The 27208-nt window shown below is 42.6% G+C and overlaps 1 protein-coding gene across 9 annotated transcripts in view; it reads right to left on the bottom strand.

Annotated features, from left to right (window-relative positions):
* SLC24A2 (solute carrier family 24 member 2) overlaps nt 1–27208 on the bottom strand; it is a 901628-nt gene that overhangs the window by 289198 nt on the left and 585222 nt on the right. For 5 of the 9 annotated variants that reach the window (XM_078675953.1, XM_078675950.1, XM_078675958.1 and 2 more), the window contains exons 5-6: nt 17297–17335; nt 9631–9739 (exon numbers count right to left, since the gene is read on the bottom strand). In XM_078675953.1, the coding sequence (XP_078532079.1) occupies nt 9631–9739; nt 17297–17335 (148 nt within the window). The remainder of the gene's footprint in view (nt 1–9630; nt 9740–17296; nt 17336–27208) is intronic. The other 4 variants (XM_078675954.1, XM_078675957.1, XM_078675956.1 and 1 more) reach the window with 1 other exon arrangement.

The following is a 27208-nucleotide window of genomic DNA, read 5'->3' as shown; positions in this document are numbered from 1 at the left end:
TAAAGGGCCTCTAGACACATTTCAACAAGTGCAGTATTACTATGCTCTTATTTAATATGCCAAATTTTCTAGGATGAGTATCTGAGGTACACATTGGTGTTTCCTTATATATTTTTCCTGAGTATAGAATAGAAGACAATCATTCTAGAAGGAAACCCACATATAACATGAGTAATCTTAACAAAATGTTTCTTTTAGTTGAATATAGGAGGGTCTAATTTCCCTGATTAAAAGCCTCATGCAGCCAGGTTTTTAGAGCCACGTCTATGATAACCTGCCGGCAGAGGTCTGGAGAAACATAACGTGTATTTGTAAAGCGCACATTCAACCAAGGGTATCTCGGCATTGAATAACAGATCTTTATTGTTACCCAACTCAATGGCACTCATTTTATCAACCTCAGAAAGATGAAAAGCTGAGTGGATCAAATGGAATTTGAACCTATGACCATGAGGTTGAACACAGGCCCCTGCAATGGACGCATTAGTCCACTAAGCCACCAGATCCCAGACAAGGACGGAAGGAAGGAAAGTCTAATGTGTATTTTTGCTCTTCTGACTACATTATGAGGAGAGGGTTCCCAAAGGAAATATTGTATTTTCCTTGAAACTCAGGTGTCACTGGGAAATTAGTAATTTGGTCATGTATTTAAAAACAAAAACGATGAAGGCATGTGCATTACATAGCTGATTTACTTTAAGACTTATATATAGGGTGCTGGGAAATTCCTTAATGCCAATGTTTGGTAAACCTATATTTACAACAATAAAATGATGACTGAAACTTTTCGTGCCACAGAATGTGGTACGGGTGGTGCAGTGACCAATGAAAATGTGGATGGGGTAGTCATATAGTAATAGTAGCAATAAACAAAAAGAAACTTTAATGACATGGATCAACAGTCAGAAAAGAAAACATCAATTCCTTCAAAGACATTAAATCTTCTATGCCACACTCAACAACATTTCGACCCCAGATATATAGAAAAGGTTGGGTCCGCCTCAGGACATGTAGCCATAGCTAATTTAAGATAACACAATTTGATGTATGCTCCAGACTTACTGTCAATAGGGGAAGGAAGGCACTGTTGGTAAGGGCCTACAGGTGTACATGCCACTAAGGTCTGCCATGATTAGTAGTAAATGCTGTAAAAAATGGACTAACGTGTTAGTTGTATGGGCCTTTAGTTACATCTACTTTTATGGTGGTCTGCAGGTGATGTATGTGAATTAATGGAAAAACGAAAACTGAGACACCCATTAGAGAAAACCAAATCATGGAAAAACTATTTTAAGGAAATACAAATTTATCGAAAATTAAAGGCAACATTTTAAAGGAAATATCCAAAACCACACACTTGGGTGAAGATTTGGTGTAGTGAGGGTTCTTTTGGGTTCAGAGATGGGTTATGTTTAGGGGAGGTCAGAGGTTTGTAGGGATCATGGTTCGGTAGAGTTTAGGGGTGGTGAGGGTTTTTTAGGGATCAGGCATGGGTAAAGTTTTGAGTGGTTAGGGGTTTCTAGGGTTTAGGGAAGAGAGGAGTTTAGGGGTGATGCCAGATTTTAAGGGATCAGGGACTGGCGGGGTTTAGGCATAGAAATTAGTTTTTAGGGGGTGTAGTCTGGTGGTAGTGAGGGGGTTTTAAGGTAAGAGATGGGTAGGGTTTAAAGGAGCAGAAAGAACCTTAAGGGTACATGGATGGTTGGAGTTTAGGGGTCAGAGAGGAGTATAGTTTATGCATGTAGTGGCATTTTTAGGGGCAGAGCTGGATGGTGTTTAGCGGTGGTAAGTGTTCAGTCAATTAAAAGCATCCTTATTAATTGTTTGACATTGTAAAGGATATAAATAAAAAAGAACGTCCCCCTGACGTAAAGATTTGGAATAAATCCCTTCACAGAAATGGTTCTGAAGGTAAGACCTGCAACCATTTCATTTACACCTTAAAAATGAGTATGCAGAGGCCAATTGTGAAAAAAACCTTTCTATGAAATAGAAAATGCCATTCATCCTGAAAGTTTCCACTAAACTGTTTAAATAAAATGATTTCTCAGTAATGGTATTCCACTGAATCATTTTTCTATGAAATCACATACAACTGTCTGCCAGGGTCAGCCACTGTAAAACTAATGACATTCTAGGGAAAAAGACCTTGAATAAAAATATACCACATACGCCTTGAGACCCTTACGGGTGAGTAGTCGCGCTTAACAAACGCCTGATTGACTGAAGATATGTTTATCCCAATAAATTATATTTTTGGAAACCAAAATGGTCTTATGCTGCTTGCTTCCCATTCTGAGGGAATCGGGACTGCAGCAGCATCAGGCCTCATTTGTCTGAGGGTGGTTCTTGTGGGAAATGGCTCAGTGGAGAAAAAATGATGGACGAGAATGCAGTCCAAAGTAACTACCACAACAATGACCATAGACTGCTATAAATTCAAGCATTTCAGCCACCACATTTTTATTTTCCTCATTACGACACTGGTGGTCAGAATACCTGTATTCGATCCAGCAGACCAGGATAGTAGAACGTGGTGGGCATTTGTCAAGGAAGACCACGTATGTCCCAGATGCATCCTGTATCAAAATTCTTAAAACCATAGTGAAATGAAACATTTCACAACTACTTCAATCAGACTCACTGAAACACAAAATATATCGGCCAAGCGACAGTACAAAGCAACCACTAAGGTGGAACACCACGCATCACTCGAGGGATAGAGCAAAACATCTAAGGATTTCCCCACTTTTGCATTCAACAAAACATTCAATCCATCCTCTGTTCAGCCCTGCCATGTTTTCTTTGATAACCAGCATAATAATTCACTATGTGGCCTTTCTCCGCACTCTTACATCTACCGCCCTCTTTTCCCTATAATTTATGCTGAGTGAGGGTAGACTGCATTGCTTCATGAAAAGATGCCTCTTTGGAGGCTTTGAAAATAAATTATTTCACATCAAAGTAAAAAGTATAACACACAAAACCTCCCAAGGCATCAAACCTTGACTGATTTCTCAGTAATGAAGTACTCTCGACATTCCAACATCATTCAAGTTTGAAAATGATGAGGTTTGAAGATAAAGCATCATTTCAGATCTCTTTTTAATAACTACAGTGATGATGTGAGCGATCAGGCACTAGTTGGGATCAAGGAACAGTTTCCATCTGAAATTGAAAGAAACTTCAAACGATACAAAATGTTTGTAAAACGTAGGTCCAGGATCTATTATCCGTTCAAGATATCATCGATAACAAATGTATGTATAAATGAGTGGCATCGGGAATAATTACATGAACATGTATTTCATATGAATATCCTCAACTCTGGCATGGATTGGACCCGCCCTCTCCCCCAATATTAGAAGTCTAAAGAGTTAATTCATTCATATCAAGCTGCAAAATGGTAATGTATTTCCCCACATCATGTTTTTTTTCTTGAACATGAATTAGGCATTTTTTTAAACTTATCATTCTATGGTGATGTAAGCGGATCAGACACATTAACTAGTTAGGATCAACAAACATTTTTCCATTTTAAATTTCAAAAAGCAAACATTGCAAAATGTACTTAGAAGTTGACGTGTAGCTGTGGGCAATGGAAGAGCAAGTGACTCTGACCACTAACAATTACTTACATTTCATCGTGTCTCTTACAAGTGCCCTTCTCCAGTCAGAGAACTAAAGGTTACATACTACTTGGTCTGGGAGGTGAACTTCGCTCCGTTCACGCAGTTTGTGGAGTTTTTTGCGCTCCACGGAGCATACATAGTTCAGAAAAACTACACTCCACAAAGCAGAGCAAACTTTTTCCCTCGCTTGCCAACGTTAGGTTAAGTTGGCGAGAGCAGGCGTTGAAAATTCAACGCCAGACCACCTCCCAGTGAGATTTCTTGGCATGGGTGGTCGCGGATTGTCGCAACGGCTTGCGTTGAGATACCATCCGTTTGCGTTGAGGATGCTGCTGCTCGAGTAGAAAATATACTCGAGCAGCAGAAAGAAGCAGTGCCATCTTACGCTGCGCATGGTGCCACATGCACTGATTTTCCAGCACGGGACAAACACCTGGCGCTAAAATTCTGCGTGAATGGCAAGACTGAAAGCACTCCGCCACTTCCGGAACTTTGCATAGCACAACGAAGTGTTTTTGATCCATTTACAGAGTTCTGCATAGCAGAACTCCGCCCAGGCCTACATACTGCCCTTTGAATAACATACATCTATCTGTTACAACTGCCCCTTAAACCGCAGGGAGACTCAGGCTGCTATATAATAAGGTCTAAACCAGAGCTGATCAACATAGGTCCAGGAGGGTTGGACCCATGGACAATTACAAGGATAACAACAGTAGGTCAATGAGCAACATCTGATCAACTGTATGTAAACTAATTTCATGTTGATATCCTGAAACTCTGGCATGGATTGGGCCCGCCTACATTAGATACTCCATATCCAGAGGGTTGAAAATCCAACAAGCTCTAAAATGTTAGTGAGTTTAAGGATATTCAATGTGTTTACCCACATCAATGTGCTTTTCTTTTTCTGGAACAAAAAATAAGCATTTTTGCAACACATCAGTCTGCTCCTCGTGGATCTGGAATATAAATTCTAAACTTTTGTGGCATGTATCTTTCCGTTTGCCAATCCCTCGCTTTCCCTCCTTCTATAATGAGAAGCGCCCAAGCTCAGGGTCATCAAATGACACTGTGCCACAGGGGTCACCGTGCCAGTGTCCTGGTGTCCATTTTATATTATAATGCATTATGTGAGCTGTTCTATATTTCACACCACTTAAACAAATTGGCCTAAATGTAGTGATTAAATTGATGTTTAAAGAGTGGTTCCAGTAGTGGTCATTATGTTTCCTTGGCACAGAATCGTGAAGTAGAGGTAGCTGAACAGTGAGAATTGAACTACCTACTGTCAACACCTGTTATTTCATTTTTATTAATGCTTTTGTCCTGATTGATGGCAAATTACCATTGGACATGTGGTACATGTTCCTCAAGCTTTGAGTAATGGTTCCTTAGTGAATTTATAGCTAGCTTATGTGGTGCTAGCTTTCATGCCTTTTGTTATTCTTTTGTGAGTTTTCCCAGATGCAGTAGATGCAATGTTTATTTTTACACTATTATGAGACTTTTACCAAGAGCACATATTGAATAAGCCTCAAGTTAAGGCCCTTTCTTTATGTTTAGAGGTGTGTGTGTGTGTGGATTGATCTCTATGTCTATACATATGTGTGTCTGTGTGACAGGTCATGTATAACCAACACTATGGGTACAGGAATGGTTGTTGATGTGTTGTAGTACAGACTGTGCTATGAAAACTGGTCCTTACATTGTGTTTAGGTACTAAAGAGCAAAGATACTTAAAATGCAATTGTGGAGAAACATTTACTTTGGTCCTCTGAATAACCTAGCCCGTTATTAAAGTGCTCTTAGGTTTATAATAAAAAATATTGAATTTGGTATGGTCTGTGGCTAGTATTCATAAACACTCCTACTTTCAAGTTCTGGGTCAGAAAGAGGCCAAGTGGGAACCCCTTTGAGGTTTCCCACCCTCGCTCTCTTATCAAGTTTCTTTACCCAAGAGAAGGTTGAATGCTTGAGTAGCAGTGACAAAGGGTAAAGTAACAAAGTAACCCACCCTTGCCAATTCCATATAACGATGCTGAATACAGGGAAGACAAACTAAATCTACAGGATTTATTCAAAGGGAAGACCATCTTTAAACAATAGACTAACAGCCACGCGAAGAGCCACAGAGGGGCCATACCATGGGCTGGGAGTCATCTAGAGTGTTGTGTTAATTGGGGATCCACCAAAAACCAGTGATTGCCCCTTTTGGCCACACTTGCAGTCCCCTTGCCACATTTAAACGTGGGAGACCACTGTTTTTTTTTTTTTAAAAACTCTTTTTATTATATAGAAATAATACAAACAATCAAGGCAAAAGGAGCATTACAATACAGGCGCGGTTCTGAGCGGGAAGGAAAAGGCAATAAAATCTCAATGCAAGTCAATCAACAAAAATCAGAGGGGGGGCATAATCGGGGGGAAAAGACACAAGATTCTAAAACATGTAAATTAGAACAAATCATGGAATGTCGGATCAGGGAGAGTGTGGGGCATCGGGGACATCAGGAAGGGGTGGTGTGCATATATCTCCTCTGTAGGAGTTCCATTGACTCAAAATGTTACTCCACTTTTTGGGCCTACCTCGCGCCACATACACCGTCTTCTCTCGAAACATACACCAATCCATGTTCTCCTTCCACACCAAGACCGTCGGCGGGCAGGGAGCTCCCCACAGCTGTGCAATGTCTCGTTTCGCAATCATGTTGGCCAGGGTCGCCCATCGCGTCTGAGCCACGTCATAGTCATTCGGTTCCCATACATTCAAAAGACACCGCCTAGCTTCCGGTTGGTCCACTGGGTTTTTGATGGTGGAGGCTTAGTTGGCACAACTGTTAGAACCCCCTATCTGTCACCCCCTCCACCACAGGAAAGGCAGCATTACAGCAGTAGAAGGCCCACCCCGAGGAAATATCTATCCCCCCTCCCTTGGTCAAACCGGCATAACATTATATACAGCAGGTACTGGGCACACGTATGGTACAAATAACTTTAAGTAATTCAGTTGTTTTGAGACAAAATAATAGACACTGGTTGTATGGTGAAGACAATATATTAGACTTTATATACGTCTTTTTCTTTTGGTATATTTACAGAACGCCAGCCGACACGTGTTTCATCAACAGGGCAGTGCCTGTGACTCATCAGGGCTGATATGGCGCTTGTTTACTGATCGATGGTTCCGGGGAAATCAGGGCAAAATCTCAGAGGGAAATGACGGGCAAGGGTCATCCATCTGACGGATGGCTTGCACGCACCGTCGGGTATGACTGGGGCGTTGTCTCCTGGGAAAGCGTGGTAGCTTCACTTCTCGTAGGGTTCAAATGGAGTGGAGACAAACCGGCATCACATAACAGACCATTAGGCATTCACATTTTGCCAAAAGCGTTCTCTGTGTCAGAGCAAGCACTTTTGGCAAAAAAGACCCACTATAACGGCTGGGAAATGTACATAAAGTAGGTTTGCTGCAGCAAGGTCAGTGGAAGCTGGGGCCCCTGCTGGCACAGTGGCTCAGCAGCAATTCCTCCATTGTTTTTGTTGCAAAGCAGTGAAATTTAACATTCTGCAAAAAAGGTGTATACCAAACTGGACCAGGGACAATAACAGAACTCTACAATTACTCTATATACCTTAAGGGGCTATTTCCAAAGGTAATTTTGGACAGAAACATAAGTTTACAATGAAATGTACCTTTTGTACTCCTGGCAGGGTTCTACAAAGGGATTCTTGTGAGAGTAAACAGCTTTACAACAGTGGAGATCTCTGCCATGAGTCAGAGATATCCACATCAGGTGTGGTTTGCCTTGAAAGTCAGAAAATACTCATACACATCAAAGTGTGTAGGCATTCTCAGACTTCTCCCTGTCCCCCCTCCAACCTGGAAACGGTCAGAGAATTCCACCAGCCAAGAGCTGTAGTAACTACTCTTCCAGGATTTAAATGGAAAAGGATCACCCCAGAATTAGTGGGGCTGTAGAAAGTGTAAATTTTTCTCCAGGGGGAAATATGTGCTCAGGTGAAGACATACATCTCCACCCATATACTTTTGTATTGCTTTGAGTGAATTGGTGGCTATATATAGTTACCAAAAACTGGTATATTTGTTATTTATCCTTTGCATATATCAATCTCACGAATCACTTCATATCACATAGTGCATAAAATGTCATTAGCAATGCCATATGCCCACACAATATGGAGCAAATGTTTAAATCTTTAAAGTTAATTTACAACATATCATCCATAGTAAGCATCAATGACAGAAAATACTCAGAGCAACAGTGACCAATCCCCTGGCCGTTTTCACTCCCCCTAACAGCATTTCTGTAGTATAGTTATATGCAGCTTAGGCTATTTTGATGCCTGACAATCTCAAAACGAATGTTTCAATCATGGTTCCAGCTGATATGATTTGATTTTAGCCGCCCTATTATTTGATGCTTTACAATAGAAGTGTAGTAGCTGATCTTGCTGCTTCATACCATTTTTACATATTTATAAATGATCAATTAATGGTCATTATGGCTCCATGTGTGGCACCTGATGCCTAAAGGTACCATGGGCAGACCTTCTTTCATGGGTGTTTGTCTACACTCTGGTACAGTTATGGTATCTAAATACAATTCATACTTGTACTCAAAGTTAATTTCACCAAACCTATCTACAACTCTGTAGTTTTACTCTCTGATTTTTTCCATCCTCCTTTCTTTGAGCAATTTTAGCCAGCCATTTAAGGTATAGTTTAGGAGCATCCATCCTAGAGTGTTGGTCTCAGCGAACATTTTATCTTCTCGGAAATTGGCACTTCAAGACTTAATATATTTCAAAGTATTTTTCAACCACATCTGCATTTCATCGTGCATTTATTCACATCTTATGCTGCTCTTTGTATTATTGGAATAGGGTGTTTGGTGTACACCTAGATATATTAATGTGACTTCCTAATATTGTAGCGTATTCGCTGCTTGATATTTTACAAAATGATACTCTGGAAAGTCCTTTATTGATTAGTTATCAACCTGCATTATTTTGTTCATTTTATTGTGCTTTCCTTCACCTTAGAGGGGAGCCTTGTACTTGCCCTGTTACATAAAATTGTAGGCCTTTGGGTGCTGTGACGTGACATGGTAATCTCTTTGGAAATTATTAACAATGCCTTATTTTGGTGGGAGATGAGGGCCTCTCTACACTATTTGTAGTCTTTCCTCTGACTTAGAGACACGAAAAATTATCACACCTACACAAGTTTGCACTTCCAACACACATCTGCTTAGAACAAGGTAAACATCGCAACTGGATTAGTGTTCCATCTTGCCAACCATTGTGGAATACGTTTACAAGGTTCTTTATTTGAATCTGATTAAGTATTCATGGTCATGGGGGTGACCATGTATAAACCACTAGTTACCATGGTTTACCTTTAAAAGGGATCAGCACAAAAGAGTCTAAAGCCAACATTACCATCTAAGTACCTTAAAGTACCCACATAAGGTGGTAGGGCCTGGTATATGGGTGGAACGTATGACTGACACAATCGAGTCTGTGTTGATCAAATAGGGCTTTCAGTAATGGCAGACACACTACAACCAGCATATACAACACCACAGCAGTCGACTCAGACATCAACATTGCCATAAAATTAAGTGTAAGGTTTTCACATAAATATGTTCCATTGGTACAAGAGAACAAAATGGCCTCTATCAACAAAGTAATTCAGCAGAAAAAACATTGCACGGCACACATTATTTTTTAATACCCGGAAACAGGTACTTCGTGGTCACTAAGTTCACAATCTACACTTTTCACTCACTTAGCAGGAAGCCCCCGTGTCGTTGCAAATTAAAGTCAAACAGGTAAAGCGCGGCAAAATAAAGTATTTCAAGCAAACGTGGCTTTTGCGTAAAGAAACAAACGTCGCCCTTCCCGCCCAATTGAATGCACACAATACATGCATGCAGGGAGCGAGGGTGAACTCTGGAACTGGATGGATTACCTTCAGAGAGGGGGTCCAGCGTGTGGATCATGAGCTGGAAGATGCTGTTCCTCATCAGACTGTTGTGGAGGGACGCGGAGCTGCCTCCTCTCTGGAGACGCGGCTTCGCCTGCACGGGAAATCAATACAGGAAGGACAGAGTTCATCACTTTAATTCACAAATAACACATCTTTGTGACAAACAAATATTTACAAAGTAGAAAGGAGAAAGCCTGATGTGCTACTGCTTCATAATTTCATAGCTGTTCGGAAGGCCTCCCAGGACCATTTTCCTTCACAACATGTAGTTACAGATACTTAGTCAGAAGAGGAGAGTCCCTGTTAGGGTGTAGCAGACAAGGATTGCTGTGGCAGAGACTCAGGGGAGGTTAAACAGTGTAACATCTATCAGCTATATCACCAAACATCCATATCAAACTCTATCGGGTATGCAGTACACTATGACTAAACCAATAACTAATGATGATGCAAGGAATTTATAAAAATACGAAAATTTATTCATATAGGCCTCCCACTTGGGTCACAATCTAAAACATAATTCATACATTTGTTGAAAATAACATTCAGGATAGCAGCACATATAAAAAATATACAGTCAAAAAAAGTTTTTTTTAAAAAGGTCGACGCGGCGTTTCGGTGTCACTTTATCTTGGCACCTTCATCAGGACATTTAAGACTTTTGACTTTGTATCTGTTTATTTAGGTTGAGGAAGCTTTTCAATTGCTGTCCGTTTTGCGTAATTGCTCTAGGAATGCTCTCGGTTTTTTATTGGTCCGGTTTTGTAATGCGCACCGTTCAACTCTTAAGTGATGGAGTTTGTTATTTATCAATATGCACGGAGAAACCACCGTTGGGGATCGATGTAGATAATTCAAAAGGCTGTGGTAATCAGCTCACTTGTGAATGTCCTTTATATATTTGTTGTATTCACAAGTGAGCTGATTACCACAGCCTTTTGAATTATCTACATCGATCCCCAACGGTGGTTTCTCCGTGCATATTGATAAATAACAAACTCCATCACTTAAGAGTTGAACGGTGCGCATTACAAAACCGGACCAATAAAAAACCGAGAGCATTCCTAGAGCAATTACGCAAAACGGACAGCAATTGAAAAGCTTCCTCAAACTAAATAAACAGATACAAAGTCAAAAGTCTTAAATGTCCTGATGAAGGTGCCAAGATAAAGTGACACCGAAACGCCGCGTCGACCTTTTTAAAAAAAACTTTTTTTGACTGTATATTTTTTATATGTGCTGCTATCCTGAATGTTATTTTTAACAAATGTATGAATTATGTTTTAGATTGTGACCCAAGTGGGAGGCCTATATGAATAAATTTTCGTATTTTTATAAATTCCTTGCATCATCATTAGTTATTGGTTTAGTCATAGTGTACTGCATACCCGATAGAGTTTGATATGGATGTTTGGTGATATAGCTGATAGATGTTACACTGTTTAACCTCCCCTGAGTCTCTGCCACAGCAATCCTTGTCTGCTACACCCTAACAGGGACTCTCCTCTTCTGACTGAATTTCCCCCTCCCTGTAACACAGAGCATTGGGGAACCTCCATTTATGTTGTTGGGTTACAGATACTCACCCTTACCAATAGATGGCGCAACCACAGAGTAAAGTACAGGCAAATGGACCACCTCTTCAGTCTAAGTGCAGTCACGTGTTTTCTGCAAGAAGATCGAAGTTCCCTCCAGATATAAATAAGTCTTCTCGCATTGACAGTTCGACAAAGCCACACCCCACCAATGAAGCAAAACAAATGACATAGACTCTTGCTCGACTATGAGACGGTGCCCCAAGGCCTCGGGGTATGAAAAGGCACGCAAAAGCAACAACGTAATAGAATAGTATCCAAAGACACCATTTTCCTTTTTTTATTTCACTAGGTGTGGACAAAGTGCCATGGGTCACAATGAGGCAGGCAGGCTGCGAGGAGTAATGCACCAGGCCCCACCCAGGATTTTCAAAGTCCTATATCCTCCACAACATTTATAGTTGACTACACCACTAGATCTCGCCAGACACCATGTTTTCTCTTTCCCTGGAGTACATTATTATTTTATACCCAGAAAAGGGTACTTAAGGCACCTGACAAAAAAGGATGAGAATCCAGAAGGCCCTGGATTCAGTTTTAGACCCTGGTCTGGCAAGAACGACAGACAAGCTTGGCTCCTAATGACATCGGTGGATGAACCTATTGTTTTCCTCTTTGCCGCTCAACAGCCTCCTATTTACTCCTTATGAGAATGGGAAGGTGCAAGGAGTGCAAACTTCCCAAACTACACCTGGCTCATGAGGCTTGCTTACTCTCTGCTGCCGCTGCCGCCATCTTGAACCCTGACACCATGAGTGATAAGAGCATTGCCCGAGATACCAAGGGCAAAATGGGAGTAGCATCTGCTTTCTCTGGCTCAACTAATCCTCCTTGGTGTTCCTTCTATATTGTAGCATTGGTGTAGCGCTTACGACCCTTATATGGGGCACTGAAGGGCTTCCCCCAAGGATAGCAAGCTGCGCCGTGTTGGGGGTGTGGTTGGAATGTTGTTGTTTTTGGTTTGAGCCTATGAGAAAGTAGGTAGGCAGGCCAGTGGTGTAATCAGGAAACTGGGAGTGCTCATTAAGGTTTAGTAAAGGACCCATCATGTTGTTTCTTTACAGGTACAGAGGATCGTGGGATAGCTTTTTATCTGCAACCACATCCCTGCAACATGAAACAGGTTACTGGTAGACCAGGCATCCTTCGTGACAGCCCCACGGGCAGGGTACAGTGTATTCAAAAAGCTGAACAAGTACTTTTAAGTTTTACATGTGCTGGTAGTGAAAACCTCTTAAATTCATTTTTCCCTACTGCAAGGCGTATCTCCTCCAAAGGATAACATTGGAGTTGCCTTATTACATTTTATAAGTGTAATTTCCAATTGGGAAGACATAATATTTTGTGCTCTTGGCCCAAAACATGAGAAGGTAACCCGGAGCAGGACTAATTTGGGACTGTTTCCGAATAGCGCTCCATCGTGGTCAATTTTAACTGTTGATTTTGTCCCAGTCCAGTGCAACCAGAAAGCCGTAAAGACAGTTTGCGCATTATGCTTTTAGGCGCAATATTGCAGTTTATTCTTCAAAATTCATAACTCCGGTTCTACTGATTGGATTTTTTTGTCATTCTGTTCTTGTTTTATTTATTAAATATTGCTCAAGTCTTCTAACTTGGTGTAGGGTCCTTTTTTGTGTGATGTTTTCACTGTTTTACTGTTTGAAGTGTTACACAAACACTTTACACATTGCCTCTAAGTTAAGCCTGATTACTATCTGCCATGCTACCAGGGGGTTGAGCACAGGTTAATTTGGGGTTTGGTTGGGTCTTACACTGACTAGGGTTGTAATTGCTGCTTGACCAGGGCTTACACCCCAATCAATCAAGAACATGATTTTTAACAGTTACACAGAAGAAAACTCTGGGAGAAAGAAGGGTGATTTCAGTCCCCTTCTTTGAAGGTCACAGACAGTAGCTGATTGGTTTTACAATTTAAAAGGCACCGCTGACCATTTCCAAGGAGAGAATGGCATGGTAAAATAAGGCTTCCATGCTTGCCTAATCTAACACTTGTAGGTAAAGAAGTCTTCAGCTCTGTTTTGAATCTTTGGGAACAGACCTTTTCTTCTTCACTAGTGGTGCTGGCATTATAGTGACCCCAATGCTATTGGGGTTTAGTTCCTGGCAGTGAAGCCTGCTGCCCTTTATGGAACTTTCCTCCTATAACAAGAGGATGAATATCATGGAGCAGATAAAAGTCATGTATGACATATATGTACCATTAAGTTTTTCTACTGACAGTCATATGAATTAATATTATATCTATATCATACTTTTACAATTCTGAGGTACTGTATTCTTCAAATTAACAAATGCAGTGGAAGAACACCGGACTCGACCCACGCAACCAAATGTAGCGCCCATTATTTTAGTGACCTTTTTGCGCTGTACAAGTGCTAAATAAAGCCAAGTAACACAATGTGCTTTCAAGTCTACGCAATCAATATATTCGGTGCAATTGCCTGTCTGCCAATGCAACCGGCTTCAGGTTGATATATTTGGTTGCTTTTGGTTTATATTGTAATTCTGGAAAAGCTGAAACACTGAACTTGGCATTCAGGAGACAATAATAGCTAAATTATATGGCAGAGTGTGGGTGCCTGAACATAATGTCTTGTCTGTTTTAGTCTCCTAAAACCTTAAATGAAACATGTATAGGTTGCAACCATACACTATCCTGGGCCCCTTCTGAAAGTACCCTGCATTGCCACACATAAGGAAAACGATTTAGAAGTATACAGTGAAAAAAACAGAAGAAATGTTTAGAGCCATGTAACCACCCAACAGGCCATTCACAATTCCATACTAATTAACAATCAGTGAGACTTGATCTGTAATCTACACTGTGTACATCCTAAACATTTTATAATGGCCCCAATATACAGTTTCTACCTCTTATCGCATGGTGCTAACTCTGGCAAACATTTTGGATAAGCAGACATTCTCACTCAAATCATGGTGCAGAAGGGACACATGTCCCGTAATGAGGTGGATGTGGAAAGGAAAAGTACCCGATAATGAGGTTAAATGGCATGTCTTTTCTTCCTTGCCATTATAAACATTTTCAGAAAGACCGCACACTCTTCTTAATAGCTTAAAAGGATTCTGATGTCTCCGGCAGCGTTCTGCTGCTAAGGGATTTTTTTTGCTAATAGACGTGCAAACAAATGTTTCCACTGCTTAATCCTCAAAAAGTAAAAAATATTGAATAATGATGACCGGATACATGAATGCCGGACCTGCTATTTCCGCACTAGTTTGCCGAGGACTGTGTGTGTGTGTGATGACTCCCGAGCGCATGGCTGGCTGGCCTTTGGCATGTTTAAGCTGGCACCTCGCACAGGGCGGCAAGCCCTAGAGGGGCCGTGGGGCCGTGGAGCTCCTGGGGCAGTTTCCTTATGACTTAGGTCCATAGAAAAGTGTGGGAGGGGGCGTTATCTTGGTTTGGCCTAGGGCTCTCTCTGAGCAGAGGCTAGCTCTGCTTGCGCATGCGTGGGGCGAATGGCGCAGCCACGCTGGAGGGGCTTCCGCCATCTGCCAAACGCATAGGGCCCAACTCTAAGGTATGCCAGGGCTACTGCATGGGTATTACCTTACACAGAAATACCGAAACCTCATATAGGGAAACTGGCCTGTTACTACAGTGCCCCTGGAAAATGGGGATAAAATGTGAGGATGTGTGTTTCTGTACTGTTTCCAGTTCCATAAACTGGGCTCGAGTCAGGATACCACGCGGGTGGACGGCGTCCCACACTTATTTTACCACGATTACTGGAGCAAATGGAGCCACACATTCACTCTTTGGCCTCTCCGGAGCTCATTTAGAACACTGCTCACGCGCTGGCTTCTCTGATGCAATCGCATCTAAGGGGTGAGTGAGGGGAGGCAATGAGTCTGATGGTGCAAGTCACCTTTCGTGACGTCACTTCCTGTCGTGACGTCAGTGTCCCCCCACTTCTTTTTTTAGGACTTGTGCCCTGGCCATAACAGTCGCCCCCGCAGTAGCTGCAGTGCGGGGTTGATGGGGGCTAGCTCCAGGGGGCCCCCTCAGGCACTGTGCACGGGCGGTAGACCCCTGAACTTAAAGCTCCGGACTGGGTTTTGACCGTGGGGGGCCCCCTCCATGAACTTTGCAGGGGGGCTCAACTTTTATTCCATCACTGACTGATTCCTACATCTTTTTCACAAACGACAGATTTCTTTTATGCGGGACATTGAAAATCTCACAAGTCACGTTATTTCCCAGGTCTTGTGATTCCCTATTCAGGTGAATGTGAAAAATCCCTCTGCCTGGCAATATTAGCAATTACAGTGAATCTGCGATGTACACAGTGAGTTCTCGGACACCCCACTGCCCTATTTCAGGTCCACATAATGTTAAACAGTGTTCCCACCATTTCCGCTTCAACAAAGGAAGTACTTATTCACCTTGACTTCATGATGATAAATTCACAATGCCTCCTTTTTGGTTCACTAATATTGCTCAAAGCAATCCTTCGAAGGTGAATATAGAGCACCATCCATCTTTTCAACAGTATGGGGAAGACGATAACATTTGACTGAATATGGTATATTCTTGGGTAAGGTTTATAATATTACATTGTAACCCTCTTATGGTGCTTCAAGTCACACTGATGGCACATAATGCCAATGTGGTCCAAGTAATGCTGCTTTTTAGGTCAAAGTCAGCTGTCTAGCTGCGTAAGACTTATTTGAGACATTTTGATAGCTGACTGGAAAGAAACCCCATCCATTGCTTACTATTGGCTTTTTGTTTTGTCTCTCCTATTTTCTTGCTTTCTAGGCAATAGTTGTATTTGTTTTAGCCCTTCCATTTAGTCTTTGTCGCTCCTGTGGAGCATGGCCTGTTTTCCCTCTCCCTTATTGGTCCCGTTTATCCTTCCACAAGTGTATTGTTTTGGGGAACTTTTTTTTCTTTTTCTAAAAGAACTCAATGAAAGTTTATGTATTTCTCAAGCTCTCCTTGTTCTTCCACTTCTCCCAGCACATTTCTTTTCATAACATTAAAGAAATTCCTTTTCATAACTTTGTCCTTGAGCTGCTGTTAATTACCCTTTCACTTTTATGCAGCTTTGCTATTCCATTCGAGCTAATTTACAATGTGCTTTAACTCCATGTTTTGTTCTCACTTATTTGCTGACTTCCAAACCCCCATTGTTGCTCTGTCTCTGTTTGATTCCCCCCCACCCACTCGATCCATGTTGATTCTCCCCCACTCACACCATGATGCACTAAAGTACATAAAAAGGTGATGGATGGAATACTTGAATTAATCTCAACCACTGATAATTACACTGGGAGACATCGCAGTCCATCACTGCTATGCACATCATGCCACCTCAGTTTGGACCCAGCCATATGCAAATCAGTCTTGACCCTGCACCGTTGGAAACAATCCAGACCGAACTGCCAAGTCTGGTTCTTCCTGAACCAGAATTCAAGCAACCTAGGACTGTTATCACCCTAAGTCATCAGCCAGGTACAGCCCGATTCTAGTGACATAGTGTGAACGGGATCCACGTTTTTGCTGTCACACTTAGGGTGACACACTAAAGTATACAAAAAAGTTATGGATGAAATGCTTGAATTAATTTCAGCCACGGGTAATTGCTCGGGCTACATCCCAGTCCATCGTAATTTTGCCCACCATGCCACCTCAGTTTGGACCCAGCTATATGCAAATCAGCCTAGACCCTACACCAATGAGAACAGTTCAGCCATTTTCAAATATAATATACAACATCTTCACTTCTTGCCATTCCTACAACAAGCACTGCAAGGACATTTAACACAAACAACGATCACAAGACATGCCTATACATTCAAAATAAACTGTGAGGTACAGTGAAGAAACTTGATGAGTTCCTGATGCCAGATCGCAACACACAGCTGCATAGCCTGTTGCGTCTGCAGCAAGTATGGTTGCTGAGTCATAAGAGGACAATGGGTGGCTGCCATTTTGGAAAAGGCTGCATCACTCATTGCTGTGAGCTCTAGAAAGGCACATACATAAAGACTTATTGAGTTCCTACCGTTAATGTGTTCTCGTCATTGTTCCCTCCTAGGGTTGACTGAATGAGGCATAAAATAAACAAATGAAAAGGATCATGTCAAATAAAATGACAGTAAAGACAATGGAAACATAGACAGAGAGATGGTTCTAGGGAATGGAGGTCTTACTCGTTTAATGGATAGCACAATTTAAAGGAAAATGATCACTAACATGGGAAATGTAGGAAACCATAAATAGTCAGAAATGGTGAGACAGTACACTTCAATCACATCCCATGAATTTGCCTCAAAGTAGACATCTCATTTAACACATGCAATGCCTGCAGTAATAGGTGAAACTAGATTTGGACATATCTCATGTAAGATGCAAAGCACAGATGCCTAATAACAGGAGGATACATTCCTTACTACAAAGGTTTTACATTATTTTGAACTATACCACATTAGAACATAAATAACCAAGTCAAAACAGAAACAGAAAAGGGGAAAGGAGAAGACATATGCAGATATACAATGTTCAGACAGCAGGAGGAGGATCAGAAGACTGTGGTGAAACAATCCCTTAAGATGTGGTTAAGAATCTGGTGCCACACTAAGGACCCGATTTACAGTTTGGCGGACGGGTTAGTCGGTCACAAACGTGACGAATGCCCTGTCTGTTGTATTACAAGCACGTTATATTCTATCGCACTTGTGATAGAGCCGATGGGCTATCCGTCATGTTTGTGATAGAGTACCTTATCCACCAAACTCTAAAACAGGCCCTAAGTGAGCAACATACAAATTATAAATTTGAATTCGAGTAGGGTTCAATGAACCTTTACCCTTATGAGTTCAATAAAATGGGTATCAATTAGTAACAGACACAGGGTAAGCAGTAAACAATTCAGAGATATGTAGAATGTCAGGTAACATTAATACAGGCTGGGGACACTGTGAAAATCAAAGGACAGTATTATCCAAAATTACTTGTGTTATCATACCTAGGATGGAGGCCTGGGGGGAGGGAGGGGGGGTGCCGACGTCAGGCAAGGTCTCCGTGGGGCCATTTCTGCAGGTGGTGAAATTGATTTGACTAAAAGCCAAGGATTGGTCTGGGGTGAAGATCTGTTAACTACAATGGCCCATCTGAATGAAGGTCTAACAAAAATTGCAACCTTGGAAAGGATCATTTCCTCATTGGTAGACTACTCTACCCACTAAAATTCATAGGGGATTGCAAAACCATGATATGTAGAGGCAGCCTCTAAACCCAGTAGAACACACATGGTATAAGGACGAGCTGTAAACATTGAGAAAATCTATCATCAACAGCTAAAACAACTTGAAAAACATGGCCATGTAGCAATAAATCAACCATCAAAAGACGAAAAAATAAATACAGAGTCAAATGTGGGGAAACAAAGACAACATCTGAGAGTAGGAGATGGTACAATATCAGTAAATGGGCTAGCACTAGGGACAGCAAGACATTCTGGAGGCTAATTTACAACTTAGAATATCCTAACGAGCCAGGTGTAGAAATGCATACTTACCAAGATCAATGAACAAATCCCTGGAACTACCAAAAATGGGGCCCACTTGATGGCCGAAGCCCGCACCCTAATGCCAACTCACAGCTGATAATTTCAGTATCGGACATAGTAAAAGCCAACGAGCCGTGAGTAGGCCACACTTGCACATTATTAAGACTAATGAGCAAATCCCTGGACATAGTAAAAAATGTATCATCTTCAAAAGCAGCGGAGCACCTGGGTCAAATGGAGTGCCCATGGCAGTTTTCAAACACAACCTAGACAGCTGGGAGAATCTCCCAACTGATTCAATTTAAAGAAATCTTAGTCACTGAAACTACCCACAAAAATGGTGGGGTTAAATATTACACCCCATTCACAAAAAGGGGCCCACCTAACATCCTCAGTATCATCATCAATAGCTCTCCTTGACACTGAAGTCAAGGCTTTCGCTAAAGCGCTGGTGGCAGAACTAGAAGATTCTGCTAACAAACGAATGATCTTGCTAATATTCCAGACTGGGTGAAGAAAAGGCTGAGACATTGGTCAATATAACAAACATTAACCTATTAGCTAACAAGGCGATCGGTCACATCTCATCTCTGTATGTGTTCCTTCTGGATTTAAGTGTCGCCTTTGACAAAGTCAACCGTAGAACACGGTGGCAAAAGTTAAACGATTGGAATATTCCAGAACAACACTTTAGAGCGATTTGCCTCCTATACGCTGACAAACGGGTAATATGAAAGTTGGCTAACGGCTCATCAATCTCCAAGATAATTCCAATCAACCGGGGCTTGAAACAGAGCTGTGTGTTGGCATCTGTGTTTCTCAATCTATATACAGCAGACCATCTTTGAAAAAGCCGAAGCTCTTTCCACAAAGCTAGGGGCAAGACATCTTCCACTTCTACGGTTTGTTATTGCTATTGCCCTCCAAAGAGCCCTAAACGGCCTGCAGCAGTACAACCAAGGAAACACATTAATATTATGTTTGCCAAAAGCAAAGATCATGAAATGTGGACACCGCAAGACCAACTACGTATGGTGGAGAGGAAACCAAAAGATATCTACCATAGCGTCATATCTTTTTTTACGAGTATAGTTAGATACTAATTTAAAATTGAAAAACCAGCTCGGATTGATTCAAACTCGTATCCTCTCTCTGGAAAACCAACAATGAAAAAATTACAGAAGCTTGAATAGCCCAAGTGGTACTTGTGTGCTAGAAGTATTCCAAGCGAAGCTAGCCCCAGCAGTATTATACGGGTCCTCTACCTGTGGTTCCAAGCTCCATTTAGACCTCAAAAAATCTATTTTCCACAATTAGGTCTGTGTTCGGGTCACCAAAGGGAACACCAGTTTGTCAACTCAGGCTTGAGTTTGGCATCGTCAACATAACAACTCTGGCACATTAGCAATTTATTATTATTATTTTTTTTTAAACATTTCATTTATTTTTTAAGTTGAAATGAGGAACATGGTTCGATAGAATTAGAGTAAAAAAAAGGCCGGACGAAAACCAAATACCTGCACCCTTTTCCCCGCGCTGCCCCCCACCCAAATTCCATCAATGAAACACAGAAGTCCAAATGTTGCACTGCTTGTCCGGCACCCACCCAACCTGCCCTCATCCCATGAATGTCCAGACTTCATCATGAACCAAGCGATACACAGGAGGGATGGGTTCCAATTCTACGCCCCGATAATCCGCCCATACCTGCCATATCTTGGGGTGTTTCTGGGGTCAGCCTCTTGCTTTATAAACTGCCACTTGTAAAATCCATACAGAGTGGTTCATCCCTCTTTTCCACACAGCCAGATACGGGGGAGTCTTGGCCTTCCATTCCGTGCTACATCCTGTTTTGATCAAGTCAGATTCAAAAATAAAAGTGACAGTTCACACCTATCACCACCTAAATAGTTGGTGACATCGAGAGGGTGAGTTTCAGGTCCATTGGAATCGGTGAGGACAAAACCCTGCCCAAACCGGCTGTCATCCCATGTCAGAAATGCCTCAACTCAGGAGAGCTCAATACTATGTGAATAAATGTGCCGCCGCGAGTGCGGTAACAAAGACAGGACAAGGAGACTATATCCCCCATCCACCAAAGCAATGACACATAAAATAAACCCTGTGAAGATATTTAAACTGAATCAGCCACAGTCTGGCTGCAATAGCAGCCACAGCAGTCATGCAGTCCCTCAGTCCAATCCACATTCTCAAGAGTCCCCACATCAGCCTCCCATACTGCCCGAAGGGTACTAAATGAGTTCGGATGGCTAGATAAGCGTCTGATAGACCTTCATGGATTTATGATCTCCCAGGTTGCCCATAAAAAGTTTGCCCTATAATGGGTTAAACACGGGAAGATCAGACAGGGTGCTAATGTAAGGGGTCAGTGCATGACAAAGCTGAAGGTAACAGTGAAAGGTGCTGCAATGGCCCTGATGTACCATCTGCAGGGTCTGAAAAAAATTGCACCTTTCTTCGCATAACGTCCCCCAGAGTAGAAACCCCAATGCGGTCCCACAGTTTATTACAGTTTGCTTCAAATTAATGAACGCACCCGTGGAGTCCTTAAAATCCCTGACCTGGAAGGAACTGGAAGATCATTTTAAAAATTCAGAACAGCAATGGCATTGCCAAACCGGGTAAAACCCTAAGTGAATAACAGCTCAAAGAAATTTGGGATAACAACATTGAATAACCTAATTTCAAAGGACAAGCACAGTCGGCGGCTAGGATGCACTCTTACATGAAAAATGTTGAAGCCTTTGGGCAAATTGTCTACAGCGCAGCTTCTGTTACCATCATATCCTTCGCCCTCACCCCAATCATGTCTTTCCATGAACAGAAAATAGACCACAAGAGCCAGATTCATACGTTTGAGGTTTTTATCGTTACCTTAGACAACATCAAAGTCATGGATGAACCAGATGTCATGTAAATGCTGCAACGGGTGGGGTTATTGATTGCAATCAGTAGCACACAATCTGTATCTCTCCCTTCATAATGCTTCTAAGAGTGAAGTTTTTACGCCCATGTTTTAATCAGCTTGGTGTAAGATCGATCAAGCAAGCACTTACGGCGCAAATACACAGCCGATTTGTTGATTGCTAAGCTTTTTGGAATTACCAACATCAGAACTACAGAATGTGGGAATGGCAACCCAGCACTGTCAAGCAAATTGCAATGAAGCTTCTGTGATCTTGGCCAGAGCTAAAATCCGGATTGCCATCATCAAGTCGGCGATTTCCACAATGGTGCAGCAGGTGGAATACTTGATGTTGTGCCCCCCTGTGTGCATCCACATGCGGAGGAGGTACCTTTCTGCCACGTGTTTATGGAGTAAGAACCTCCATGACACCCCCTGCAAAGAGGAAACTCGTAATATGCTTAGCGGTTCCACCAAGCATATTGCGGCCTCCTGACCGCCGCAACACCATAAGGGAACAGCGGTCCATGGACCGCCAAACTTGTAATCGAGGCTCTATTTGTTTTTTCACCCTGATGAAGTGCACCTTTCATTTCTAGCGTATGCAGCAAGATGACAGAGACAGCTGAACCAAATGCCTTCAAAGCAGGTTATTCAATTCCCAGCTGTGTTAACATTGAGTGCATTACTGTGACAGGCTTGTAGGAAGTGGTTGGTGCTGCACATGGGGAGATAACAACCTTGCGCGTCACACTCATGGTAGCCTTCTGCATTGCTGTTCAATTTGTCTAGTGTGCTTTAATGTACAAAGGGATTTCGCCATAAGTCCCTTGTGTCATGCAGAGGCATTGCTTGACTATATCGTCTACAAGTTGTCTGCTGGTTGGTTGTGGTGCTACCACCTGCATGCACTGCTTGTGTGCATGTGTGTACGCGGATTAATGTAGACTAGCACCGCTGCCTCAGATTGGATCTCCATTCCTGTGGCTACTACAGTTGTACGTTTGTGATCAGTTGTAACTTGCACAGAAGGAAGTAGCACCTTTTCCAGGCATTATTCTGAATGACACCTAAAAAAGTCCTTCGTAATTGGAGCCTGTGTTCTTTCTCTTTTAAAATAGTGGTCAGCACCGTCCATGCTCAGTGTTTACTCAGTCTTCACTTAGACAGCATAAATGTCCCCTTTGCTTCTATTTGTTGCTAGCTTCCTTATGAATGTCGTGCAGCCTATTTTGCTGCAATAACTCCATTTTACCCTGATTATATTATCCTTCCCTGGACAAGACAAATTAGAAGTGACCCTAACTAGAGGGCCAGTGTCATTGAGATGTTAATCAGTAGATTTCATCTTGTTGGGGCTTTGAATCAACATGTTCTCCTGCCCCGAATTCGTCCTAATCATCATAAAAAGATTACTTGAGAATTAAATCCGTTCTACGCTATCATTTCATCACCAAAAATATTTCAAAATCTATTCCTGCACTGATCAATTACTTGTCTTAACTACTAGATGTACAGCTGCAAATGAAGAGAGCTAGAGGTAAATAATAAAAATAAAGGGAGGAGCTTTAATGATGGCCATGCACAGCCTGGGATTCTGGCTGCTAATTCGGCCGTTGGCACACAGGCAACTCAGAGCTTAATTTTTAGAAGAATACGTTCTGGGACCTATAGTTTGCTCAACAGTCCATGGACTGCGCTATTGAAAGCCGAGGTGCAAAATAGTCTTGATTCCACCTCATGCCTCTTTCATCCACTACCAGACAATCTTTGCCTCTTTATCTCACTCCCATATGTCCTTTTCCATCCCTGGTTTCTATATTTGTCTGTTTTTCTTTCTGTTCCCCCTTTCCCCTGTGTTTTTCCCTCTTTGGTGGAGTCAAAATTCTGATAAGGAAAAATAAGTTCAGGTCCCCAAAAATGAGCACCCCTGGGCCCCAACTGCAAACACTGGCTCAAATTAAGCACTGGACCAACCCTGTACATATACATATGTCTCCAACAGAGGCATGAAGTTTAAGATCCCACCCTGGTTTCTTGGAACCACTTTAATTCAATACAAGAGTTTAAAGTTGTAACCTCACTATGTAGTGATCGCTTTACTCCGCACATTATTATTAACAATGAATTGGTGATAAATTATGTAGTGTATTTATTGGGTTGCCCCATTTGCAGAGAATCCATCAAAAGGCTGTCGGAAAGGGACATCGTAAACCCCATGGTGGTGCCTGCCACAACACTGCCGCCACTCAAGGGATACAATTCCGACCGCTGCCCCGATGGGATTTAAATTTAGTCGGAGCCGGCAGTCTTCCCCCGATGGTTTCGGTCCAATCGCCTGCATCATAATGCGGCGGTCAGACCGAAGGGCTGTCTTTCGGTGGGTCCACCACTGACAGCTTGTCAGTGGCGGTCCAACCAACATCGTAATGAGGCCCTAAGGGTTGAGATAAAAAGAGAGATATCAGTTAAAACAACAGGGGAGGCAGAGGAGTTAGCTAAAGCTGCTAAGTAAGACAACAATGAAGAAGATACAACAAATGTGTCAGTCTGCTAGATGAGTTACAGATGGTACATATGATAAAACAGCACAGAATTCAGAGAGAGTTGGTTAATATATTTTTGGATGGCGCCAAAATTCAAAGTGTGCATGTAGCCCTCCAGGCATGAGTGAAAGATATAATGCAGAGGTTGCTTGAGCAGGAGAATGAAACATTTATAGCTAAGATGAAAGATTTTCAGAAGTACAGAAAAGAATTGCCATTTTAGCAGGGCCGGACTGGGAACCAAAACCAGCCCTGGCAAAGTGCTGGGCCGCCCAGCCGCTCCCCCCCCCCCGCCCCAGAACCCTCCCCCCAGTTGGGGGTGCGGCCGAGCAAAAACGGCCCTGTTACAAAAACGGCCCCCAGGGGCCCGGAAACCCGCCCCCACCCTTGCAGTGCACCGGGGGATTGCCCGGTGCCCGCAACGGCCTGCATTTTAGAATTTTTTTCTGATGCTAATGGAGGCTAATAAAAACATCCGAACAGAGTCCGAAACCTTGGTGGCGCGCAGTTGTATATTTGGTGTATGACAAAGCAAGGAGCCAGGCTCTGTTTGGTGTCCAAACTTTTCACTGAGGTCCTTGTGTGGAAGTGGATGTGTGTGCGTGTGCGAGCATTTATGTACCCAGTTTGGGAGGATAATTTATTTTTTATTGGCCACTGGGAGCAGAGGGGACTTTTCCCCCATTGACGTATATGTAGATCATGAGGGCGCCCTGTGGACACCCTTTCATGATGTATGTATGTATATCATTATGGCAAAGAGTTAATGGTTTTCCGTTGCTTGAATGTGCTGAACATCAATCCATTCTATTGAAGGTTACATTGCACCATTGTTTGGAGATGAGAAACAAGAAGTAGTCCCACACATTTCAGCACTCTCACTTTCCCTCCACTTCTCACTTCTGCTCTCTTACTTTCCCTCTCACTCCCACCTTCTTCACTTTCCCTTCTCCTCCTTTTCTTCACTGTGCTTCATGCATGTCACATCAGTGTGACTCATTACCACTTTCAAGATTAACAGAGGAGGGTGCGAGCCCGCTGCCTCACATCCCAGCAATCCGTTCATCCCAATGCATCATGGTAAATGCAGTGCATGATAACACTTACTTGAGTAGTAGTGCTGTCCAATGTCTGAGCTGACGAGCTTGTGTTGATGCACCTGCACCCAGTAAGTAGCGCAGAGATCTCAGAAGACTTTGGACAGCAATGCCAGCGCACCCAACATGGCGTGTTGCTCTCTACTGATTAAGGAATTAGTCCAGAAACATGTGCCTAAAGTTACACAGCACAAGTTCACCAACAAGGGTGAAAAATGAAAGACTACTAATGAAGTAAGTGTTATCATGCACTGCATTTACCATGATGCATTGGGGCAAATTGAGCCCTGGGGTGTGTGGCAGTGTGCTCCCTCCCTCCATTCACTTTCAAGAATAATAGAGCTCAGGTCTGGTCTGCTGAAAACTACAACACAATCAACTTTTTGCCCTCTTCCCTGGAAGTGAAAGGGTGGCATCAGCACTTCAAACACACCCTCAGCTGCATTACTAATAACCACTTTCTATATTATAACAGCAAATAAAACTTATTGTTGTAACTAAAAAATTGTGCTCTCTTTAAATGCAAGTGCCTGGTATTAGCTAAGAATGTTAGGCTCACTAGAAAAGACAATAGGCTAACGGAGGTAACCAGGGCCCATATTATGGAATGCACCACATTTTTCTTGTTAGCGCTGGATGCACATTTCAAGCTAGGGGAATGCGCCATAATACATTGAATGCGCTGCCCCCAGGGCAGCCACAAACTCGTGCTGCCCTGGGGGCAGCGCATTCAAGTGAAATACAGAGTGGCTTTGAAGCAGCCACTCCGTGTTTCACTTTGCAGGTTACAGCTCGTCTGCACTTTTTAAGGGGGATTAGGCAACTCCTTGCAGGCGGGTGCAGTGAGTGACTGCACCCACCTGCAAGGGGATGTCTGGGGATCCATAGGACCCTCTTTGCCCGTTCACGAGAGCTGCACTCAGTGCTCCTCCTGACAGCTTCTTTGCCTCGGTAATACGGCGCGGGCACAGAGGCAAAGGGATTCATTTGCATGGAGCCACGCCCCCATGCAAATGATGGTACACCCTCTGGTGAAGGCGCTGGCACTATATGTGCGCCAGCGCTATCTATATTACAGAAAGAGCTGCACAAGCATCTGCGGCCCCTTCTGTAACACCAAAGTGCCACGGGACGCGCACATGCCCATTGCGCCCCCGGGGCACTTTCTATAATACAGCCCCTGGTGAAGTGGGCAGAGATGCTGATATTAGACCACCATGAAAGCAAAAAAGGAGCAGGAGTATACCTGGCAAACTGGGAAGATTAAATTAGAGCAATAATATGGGAAGGGGGAAGTGCGCTTCTACCTGTATCCAATCATCAATATGTAATGATAGGCCTGAACTGTAACTACGGCAACAGTAATGCTGGGGTGACTTGTCAAAACACATTATACGAGGACATGAGGGGGGCTTAAGGGGCAGTAGAAAGAGAGACGAGGGCTGATTATTAGAGGCACTTAAAACACAACATTTTTCAAACTAATCAACCGTTTTAAGGCCTTCAAACCAGTGACGTTAGTGAGTGTATGTGCATGTGTTTTTGTCAGTGTGGGCATGTAAAACTCCCAGGTGAAATCTGACAGAAACTTCACAATAACTGACTGAAGGCCTTGTCCACAACAATTTTTACTAAAAAATAAAAAAATGTAGGGCGGTGTAACACCCCAAACGTCACCCCTGAAGCTACGCCCCTGGGGTATAAAATAATAAGTAGAGAAGTTACGGTGGATGGAGGCTGGAGCTGCAAAGGCATCACAAGAGATTAAGATTGAATCCGCTGCTATTGTATTTTAAATTGTGACAGGGTTGATCTGACCGACTGTAGGTGGATTGTT

This window comes from Lissotriton helveticus, chromosome 2_1, assembly GCF_964261635.1.
Source record: "Lissotriton helveticus chromosome 2_1, aLisHel1.1, whole genome shotgun sequence".
In the NCBI taxonomy this organism is placed as follows: domain Eukaryota; kingdom Metazoa; phylum Chordata; class Amphibia; order Caudata; family Salamandridae; genus Lissotriton; species Lissotriton helveticus.
This window is presented reverse-complemented; position numbering and strand designations above follow the sequence as displayed.